This window comes from Stenella coeruleoalba, assembly GCF_951394435.1.
Source record: "Stenella coeruleoalba genome assembly, chromosome: 8".
In the NCBI taxonomy this organism is placed as follows: domain Eukaryota; kingdom Metazoa; phylum Chordata; class Mammalia; order Artiodactyla; family Delphinidae; genus Stenella; species Stenella coeruleoalba.
The window spans coordinates 62,436,637-62,445,890 of NC_137154.1; the positions used below are offsets into that span (position 1 = coordinate 62,436,637).

At 39.8% G+C, this 9,254-nt stretch overlaps 1 protein-coding gene across 3 annotated transcripts; it reads right to left on the bottom strand.

Moving 5' to 3' along the window:
- Positions 1 to 1,034: 1,034 nt before the first annotated feature.
- On the bottom strand, positions 1,035 to 6,604 carry CREBZF (CREB/ATF bZIP transcription factor). Of its 3 annotated transcripts, XM_079928548.1 has the most exons (4): positions 5,187 to 6,603; positions 4,898 to 4,975; positions 3,752 to 3,820; positions 1,037 to 1,998 (listed from the first exon to the last, which is right to left on the bottom strand). In XM_079928548.1, exons 1-2 carry the CDS (start codon positions 6,242 to 6,244, stop codon positions 4,960 to 4,962), a joined length of 1,074 nt encoding a protein of 357 aa, XP_079784674.1. In that variant the 5' UTR covers positions 6,245 to 6,603; the 3' UTR covers positions 1,037 to 1,998; positions 3,752 to 3,820; positions 4,898 to 4,959. The 3 variants fall into 3 exon arrangements, with proteins under 3 accessions (XP_079784675.1, XP_079784674.1, XP_079784676.1); XM_079928549.1 differs by having other exon boundaries at positions 1,035 to 1,998; positions 3,752 to 4,975; positions 5,187 to 6,604; XM_079928550.1 differs by lacking the exon at positions 1,037 to 1,998 and having other exon boundaries at positions 2,009 to 3,820; positions 4,898 to 6,604.
- Between the last annotated feature and the right edge of the window lie 2,650 nt (positions 6,605 to 9,254).

The window sequence follows — 9,254 nt, forward strand, 5'->3', positions numbered from 1 at the left end:
AAAAAATTATGAAAGTCCACTGTGACCCGGTTTCTTTTTAAAAAGTGGGAAAAACGGCTAACTAAGAAATCCTGAATGTACAAATTGGGGAAAGGTAAAAAACTAGGAATAAAAACACTATGAGTAACCAAAGCAATGAACAGGGCAACTTTCTTTTAACCTTTATCTTTAAAAAATATTTTTCCTCTAATATTACAGGATTTATTGAAAACGATAAAGAAATTTACTTTCTGAATTAAATTTAAATGATCTCCAGTTTAATTTTCCTGCACTTCAAAACTGCATGTAAATGACCACTTGCAGTCTAGGTCAGAGCTCTGAGCTCATTCTGGTATTATAAGACAATAGGGAGTGACTGGCAGAGAGTACTGAGGTATTCAAGTTCAAACATGTAAAAAGTACTGTGCTGGCCAAACAAACACTTTACAAGTTTCTAATGGAGGACCTCCCCTGGCTTAAATGGTAACTACCTGGTTTCTCAACAAAAAACAGTACAGTAAAATATAAAAATATAACCATTTGGGAAGGTCTCAAAACTTTGTATTGACAGCCTGGGGAAAAAAACTAAACACTTGGAAATATTTTACTACCTATTCAACCTTAGTCATAAGATTGTTTAGCTTAAAGGCATACCTCCAAAATACTGAACTAGGTAATCACATACTTTAAAAGGCAATGACTCATTATCAGTGAATTATCCACTCTATTCTATCAAAGCAGTAGTTATAGTCACCAAATAGTGTTGATGCCTACCTGATTTTGGTTACAATACAACCAGCTGTACTGTTCATACTGTAGGAGCATCCATCAATCACATAAGCATAAGCCACTGGGAATGCGCTTTGCTGCCTGGCATCAGAGACACCGAATACACTTACAAGAAACTGAATGGATTTAATAAATTTTTTGTATCACCATACAATAACCAAACTGTATAGTTATTATGATGAATCATTCTGGGAAGAAGATTAAGAGCCTATCTCCTACCCCCTCCCACTTCTATCATCTGCACACTTCCCAAATGAGTCAGTAAGATAAAATGACTCAGTCTAGACCAGGTGAAAGAATGTATTAACATAATCCAACAAAAATGAAATAAAACAACCAGAGTTTTGAGTGTTTTTTCACACTTGTAATGAACTGGAAAAATGTTTCAATTAAGTAAAACAACCATATTCCATGAAAAAAGCCACTCCCATCATCCAGAATACTAAAGCCCTTACATACTAGAGAAATTTTAATATAAAACAGTAGAAACTAGTATACCATTCATTAGAAACCTCAAAATATTTTTAATAAGTCCTCGGAGAAAGCTCAAGAAGCCAAAAACCTCAGAATCCACACATCTTGGCATTACCCTGAATCGCAATTAACTACCCACACATTTAATCATAATCAATTTTTCAAAGATATACAGACAAATCAATGCATCTATTTAAAAAGACTACTCTTTAAAGACTTTACATTAACTTTTATATTCTACTCATCAATGTCTGTCTGTACTTCAGATTAGTTCTCATGTTCCAGGAAATAAATACAAACTCATTATATGCCTGTGATCACTGATGGCCTGTTTATGTAATTCTACTCCACTAAATCTAATTCCACAGAATGTGCGCTTGATTATGTAAAGAATCTAATATTCCTTGATGAAATACTATCATTCTCTTCTCCAATGGTTGCAATTTTTAAAAGGTATGCAAAGAACTGAGTATCACTCCCATGAAAGACAAAAATAAGTATAATTTTGTTCCAAAATTAACTTTGTCTCATGTATTTCTATTAAGTCTTTCAAGGATTCCAGAGAATCTTTTCATATCTCCATTTCTGGAAAGTGAAATCAGTATAGAAGTAATTTGGGAACTTGAAAATGGCATTCATTTTTTTCAGCAGATGCCAAATTTTTGACCGACATGGCTCCCACAATTACTTTGTTACCATCAGTCCAGTCAGTTAACAGGTTGTAGGAAAAGATTCGTTTTTGCAGACACTGCTAAGCTGTTTAAAGAGAAGAGAGAGAGATTAATTTAGTGATTATCAAATGCACAAATATTTAAAATATTTCGAACACTTTTTGTCGGATTATATCAGAGGTGTGACTACATTTTAACAAACGTGGACTTTTTAGTTAGGTTTGGTCAAGGAAGTGCAGAAACATTAAGTCAATATGATGTGTTAGTTCAATTAATGTATAAATTCCTGTCACCATCGGAAGACAAACATTAAAAGCTACATCTTTAGTACTTGCTGTATCATTTTGCCACAGAGGCACAATTAGGAAAAAAATATTAAAAAACAAAAAAGATTCCCCAAACACTAAATTGCTTTCATCCATTACAGTAAACAGAGCCAAACCTGAAAATTTCTAAATCCATATTATATTCCAGAAATCTCCTTTATCCAACTACTAATCATTCAGAACACAATTTTCTAAAAATAGTAAGACAACAGTTTCATATTAATCATAACTTTTTTAATTAACAAGTAGTGAATAGGACACTTTAAGATATTGTTTACTACATACTGAAATAAACATATCTGTTGTAAATTCAGAAACCCAAACATTTACAGTAAAATATGTTTACACATAAATATGACCAAATTTATTTAAAGCCCCTGTTAGATAGGTCCTAAATACATGCAATACCATGTAAAAACAAGACCATGACGTTGATGCAAAAAATGACAAAATCACTAATTTACCAAAATTAGAAAAAAAAGAGAATGAGATGGAAACTAAGAAAAGACAGTTAAAACAGAAGCAACCTAACAAAGCAGCTTTTAAAATAGTCGATACTAATCTCCATTTTCAAAAGTTCTTAATCAAGTATTTCCAAAAACTGCCATTTATAAAATGACATTCTAAAAATCTATACTTGGAATGTCAAATCATCCCAATTCAGAAAGCTTTGACTACTGTTTCTCCCCAGCCCCAAACTTCAAATAATGCAGGAAAATCATTGACGTTAGGAAGAAAATATTCCAAGGGAATGGTATAATTTTTAGAAAAACGCACTTACTGCTTCCAGAACCTTTTAAAACCCACAGCATTAACAACAATCATTTTTCCTATTTTCATCCGTTATTTTCTAATGTCATGTTAGAGATGAATAAATTATTTGAGCCCATGACCGAAAGATCAACAAACCTGGTTTTATTATGACACCATATTTTTGTCATTGGTACTGCACAAAATTATATACAAAGAAATATATACAAAATGTTCAAGTATTAATTAACTTTCAATTCAAGGCTTCTGTTTCAAAAAGCTACATTAACATATTCCATAAAGATAGCACAAATTAGTCATTTCAAATAACTTTTCCAACTACTTTTGGTTTTTATATATATTTATATATATAATTCAGTAGGCACTAAAAATCCATGCAGCTGCATTGTGAGGGGCTTGCTCCTGCACTTAGGTATAAGCAGGTTCATCACTCCAGGTTGTGAGTTTGGCTACTATCCATTCATGCTCAAGTGCAGTAGATGATTTTACAAAATATGCTGTAATGCACTGGAAACCAGAGACCAAGTTAGGTCTCAAAAGTGTATTATCTAGCAACAAAACATTTACAGTTCTGCAAGAACAAGATTCCATTTTCATAACCAAATAACAACAAAATAAAACATTTTATATGTAAGATAACTTACATCTTTGGACTGCTGGAAAATACTTTTTAATTATGAACATTTTAAAATAAAAGCAGAAGCCCTGATATTACCTCTTTTTCCTCATTTCTTATACTACCTTTTAAAATAAAGCAGGAAATGTGGCCAGCAGCTGGTCCCGTCTCTTCTGCCCCAACAGCTGTATCCACTTTAGCACAAAGAAAAACAAGGATGCTAAATACGTATATACTTTATCAAACAGTGATGTTTCACAAAGAATTTCTTAATGTCTCTTACACTGAAAGACACTGTGACTCAATCTATACAACTGGACAATAGATAATAGAGTACTTCAAAGGAAGACTATGTCCCAACTTTGGAAAAAGTGTCAATCGTGTCATTAAGTCACTCAATTTTAAAACTTACTTTTAAATAGGACAAATACCCTTGAAATATGGAGAATAAGATTCTTTGTGAAGCCTCACTTTACACGTTTTCATTCACATTTCATAACCTTCAATATCTAATCATACATAAATTTAACCTAAAATTTTAATACAACAAAAATAAAGGTGTTCAACAATTTATTCATACTCAGTGATAGGGTAAATCACTGTGCTGGTCCTCAAAGAAACATTTCATTAACCATTCTTATTCTTCCTTTAAGTAACTAACACAGGAGTCTGATATGCATGTTAATTTCCAACTTCTCTAATGGTGAGATATAAAAATCTATTAATCTGAATAGATTGTATATCTAGATCTATGAAAACTAAAAGGCATTCTTGAATATTTAAGAGATTTCTGTCATCTCCACAAAATAACTATCACATTTGTGTATGCCCCAAGTACTTATTGTCAACCTCTGAAAAGTTGCTCTAAAATTGGAATTCCAATTTGCACCTTGTACAACTCGGAACTTCCATTCAACTTCACCTGTGTCACTTTCTCCAAACTGTATCTCTATTAGCAGCTTTCAGTGTACAGTTGGAACCGATGTCATCCAAGGCCATGTCCACACTGGGGACAGAAGAGCTAGGTACACGCAAGTCTGAACAAGGGGACACATTAACAGCTATTTCAACCAGAAGAAGCAACTTGAATACAATATTGACCAGCACAAGTCTGTTTCCAGGGTGGACAGGGCCCAAATTAGATTCCCCTCCCACCTTCCAAAAAACAAAAGAAAAAAAAAATCACACACACACACACAAATTGAGATGTTGCCCATTAAAGTAGACTAAGCAGCAGAGCATGAGCGTTACGTGAAGAGATGGATCCTTACCAGGTTGTGAGGCGGGAACGACTGTTCTGTAACCCCTACAACGGAGCCTGGCAGGAAGGAAATCACCTAAAAAAGAAACTGTCAGAGAGATTTAATAGTGACATGTTATCATTAGGAGTTGGTTACAGTGTCACATTCATGCTTTTAGCTAAACACTTAAAGATTCAATATTACTTTTTTTTCCTCCTCTGAAATGTGTCCAGTGAAGATGTCCCACTAAGGTGTTTTACATGGTGTAAGGGAGTTGAAAGGGGTAAACGCGGATAAAGAGCAGATTACTTGACCCTACATTTTAAGAGAAGACGACGCCTTCCGGGCGCACGCCGAGCAGAACTCCACCGACACCTTATCCTTGTCCACATGAAGACACACTCCTCCGGCTGAGTCGTCCTCTTCCAGCAGGTCCTGCTGCTGCTTTCCCACGGGCAGAGCGTAGTCATGGTCACCGGCGGGCGAGTCTCTGAAGAGCGAGGTGGTCAGCCGCAGTCCCACGCCGCTCAGCCGGCTCAGCAAGCGAGCCAGTCCGGTCTCGTTGGCTAAGACGGCCCGTAGGTAGCGACTCTCCTCCTGCAGTGCTTGTACGCGCTTTCCCAGCTCCCGATTCTCGGCCCGCAGCTCCTGGTTCTCGGCTGCCAGACCCCGTACTCGACTCTCCAGCCCCATCACGTACTCCTTCTTCTTCAGCCGATTGAGACGGGCAGCAGCCGCCGCCGCCTTCCGGGGACTCTTTGTCGCCGCCTGGTTGTTGTCGTTGCCGCTGCTGCCGCCGCCTCCTCCCGGGGACTTTCTCCGCCTCTTTTCGCCGCCGCCACTGTCACTGCCGCTGCTGCAGCCTCCGATGCCGTTTAACAGCCTCTGCAGCAGGTCAGAAAAGCGCTGCATCTCGGCAGCCGCGGCCTCGTCGTCGTCGTCCCCTCTCCACAGGCCGCCGCTATCCGAGCCTCCGCCGGACGAGGAGAGAGGCCCGGGCGAGTTGAGCCCGGGCTCCAGATGCCAGTCTGGTTGCCGGGGGTCCAGCAGATCTGCCAGTTCCAGGCCGGACAGAAAGTCCATGTCCTCCGTCTCCTCCCCGGGGACGCTGGCGATAGCCTCCTCCTCCATCTCCTCGGGCGAGGGCGCGCGCGCGGCCACGATGCCGCGGCCCCCCCTCCCGGCGTCCGACTCGCCCTCGTCGCCGCGCGGCTGTTTGCGGCCGGGAGACCCGGCCGCCGCCGTCCCCTCGTCCTCCGCTGCCGCCCGGGTCAAGTCCGGGGGCAGCGAGCAGGTCGCGACCGGCGCCGGGCTCTCGCTGCGGGTTGGGGAGTCGCTGCCCGAGGCCGCCAGCAGTTTGGTCAGGCTATGCCTCATGGGGCCCGACGGCGGGCCCACGTAGGCCCCGGCCCCTCAGACCGGGCCTCGCTGGTCCCAAGGACCCAGAGCGGGTAGCCGGGCAGCAGGCCAGAACGAAATGAAGAGGAAGGTCCGAGTCGCCTCCCGCCCCACTTGGCTGGTCGACCCCCCGCGCCGGGGCGGGGGGGGGGGGGAGCGGTGGAGGGAAGAGAGATGGAAGCGGCGAGGCCCAACGATGACTCGACCGCGCCACCCAGACAACGGCCTGGCCGGAAGTCAGTCGATTTCGTTCCAGCCCCTCCCACCGCATTTCGCGCTCCACCGGGCTCTAGTATCGCGAGAGTTCGAATGAGGTCTGGAGCTGGAGTAGCTCCAGATCTCCAGTGATGTCATAGTAACAGCGGCAAAAATAACAACAAACCTGGGAATTATTGAAAAAGTGGTCGGCCCTCACTTCTCAATACTCTGTATTCTAGCTTCCACCTCCAGTGAAGCCAGTATCGCTCAGAATTGATCTTTTAGATACCTAATTTTTGAATAATCTTCGTTATCCTGGAACTTAAGACTGCTGATCAGATTCTTCTTGGAATTGCTCCTTTCCCCTTTCGCTATATCACAAGATCTTTTCACTCAAACACTTATAGAGTACTAGAAGAAAAAAGAGGTGAATAAGTCATTCATGTGTAATTTAATTTTTCCAAGTTTTTATTATAAAAATTTCCAAATATACAGAATATGTGAAAGAATATTACAGTATCCACTCTAATTCAACAATAGTACCCAATACCCAGACTCAACAATTCAACAATTAACATTTTGCCATATATGCTTTATCTGTATATAAGTGTTTGTAAAACTTTTTTTTTTTGCAGAATCATCCCAAAGTTGCAGACAAGACACACCACCCAAACATGCTGCAGTATGCACCTCTAAAGATAAGAACATTCTATTTCATAGTCATAATACTATTATCAGGTCTTGAGAAAATTAACAATCTTGCTAATATCTATTACCCATACCATATTCAAATTTGCTCAGCTTTCCTCAAAAATCATCTTTTATAGCAGATAACGTTCTTTTGAACCAGGATCCAATCATGGCTCACTTATTGCATTCGATTGTTTTTTCCCCCATTTGTCAAACTAGAATAGTCCCTTCCACGTTTTAGTTTTTCTTAATATTGGCTTTCTGAAGAGACAAGGTCAGTTGTCTTGAAAAATGCACCACATTCTGGATTTGTCTGTTTCCTCATGGTGTTATTTTGTTCCTCTAGTCCCACAAGGTATTTCAAATTTGAAGCAGTTCACAAATACATTAGAATACAGTGAAACAACTCAAATTTTTACAGAGCAAGGCCAGTGAAAATACAGATGAAATAGGAAGATAAGGAGTTCTGAAAGGAGGAAAAGTTTGTATTATAATAGGATGGACATAAAATCTTACACAATTCCTCAAGTTGAGCTAACAATAGACTAAGCTTCCTGGTAACCCAAACAAATAAATAAACTTTCCTTTATTTGCTTATGAGTAAAGTATACATGAATTCCTCAACTACTTTTCCAGTTCTCATGTCTTAAAGAAACTTCTCTATGGGATACTGAATAAAGTAACAGATAGCCTCACCAATAGCTACCTTTATATGGCTGTTTCTTAGAACGATAGAAAGCAAGTTCCAGGAAAGCTAGACACTGATAGGTTCCAATTTTCCAGAACAGCACCTGGCACAGGAGAGGCTTCGATAAATATTTGTTGAATGAATGAATGAAGAAGGTCTCCAACTTTTAGCTGAAGGCATTACAGAAAGCTCAACCAAATGAAAACAATTCTTCAAGGGGCACAAATAAGCATAACATATGGTATCTAGAAGAAGAAATAAGTGGCCTCCATGTCTTTCTTAACCTTCCCATTAGGAAAGGTTTTGCTAAAGTAGAACAGCAAACAGTTTGAGATAATAAATATTCTGGCATATTTTGATCTACAGGTGTTTTGTGTGGCTGGTAATCCCATCGAACTGCATTTTCTCCTTGGGCAAAATCAAGATCATGGATTGATTTATCATTTTTTCCCTAAATTACAAGATTTTGGATTAAATATACATTGTTTAAGAGCCTCTCCAATTGGATTAAGAGGAAAGTAGGAAACTGAAAGAGAAGAAAGTTTTTACAACGTAGCCTCAGAAGACAAAAAAAGCAACTGAAGCAAGGGTAAAACTCGCAGAAAATGCCTTTCCCTCCCTTTCACAGTTCCTCCCTTTTCTTCTCCTCATTCTTCTCATTCTCTCCTTCTTCAGAGGTGGTTTTTCTTTTTTCTGGTTATAATGATCATTGCAAAAGATTCAGATAGTGCAGAACTGTACAAATAAGTAGAAGGATATTACCCATAATCTACCTCAAAATAACTGTTATTAAAATTTTGGTGTATAATAGAGTTTTTCTATGTACAGACATAGAACAACACATTGTTTATTTTAGTTCTTTGAACTCTACTCTTTTGGTATGAATACTTTGTGGACATCTTTCATACAACTAAATACAGGTCCACATGCTTATTTTTATTTTTATTTTTTTTGCGGTACGCGGGCCTCTCACTGTTGTGGTCTTTCCCGTTGCGGAGCACAGGCTCCAGACGCGCAGGCTCAGCGGCCATGGCTCACGGGCCCAGCCACTCCGCGGCATGTGGGGTCTTCCCGGACCGGGGCACGAACCCGTGTCCCCTGCATCAGCAGGCGGACTCTCAACCACTGCGCCACCAGGGAAGCCCCTGGCTAATTTTTTATACATAGGCCCTTATTACATATGGGAAGGTATCTCTCCCCAGTGGTGGTCACGGTATGTAGTTCCTATGCATTCATGAGAGTGGATTTGTTCTTTTTAGAATGTGCCTATCCGAAAATTAAAAGTGATATCCTTTTGTGAATGTGCATTTCTTTGATTATTAGAAGAAGGTTGAATGTTTTTCACATGACCAATTGATTTCTAATGTGAATAGCCTTTTTACCTCCTTAGCCCATTTTTCTCTGAGGTAGGAG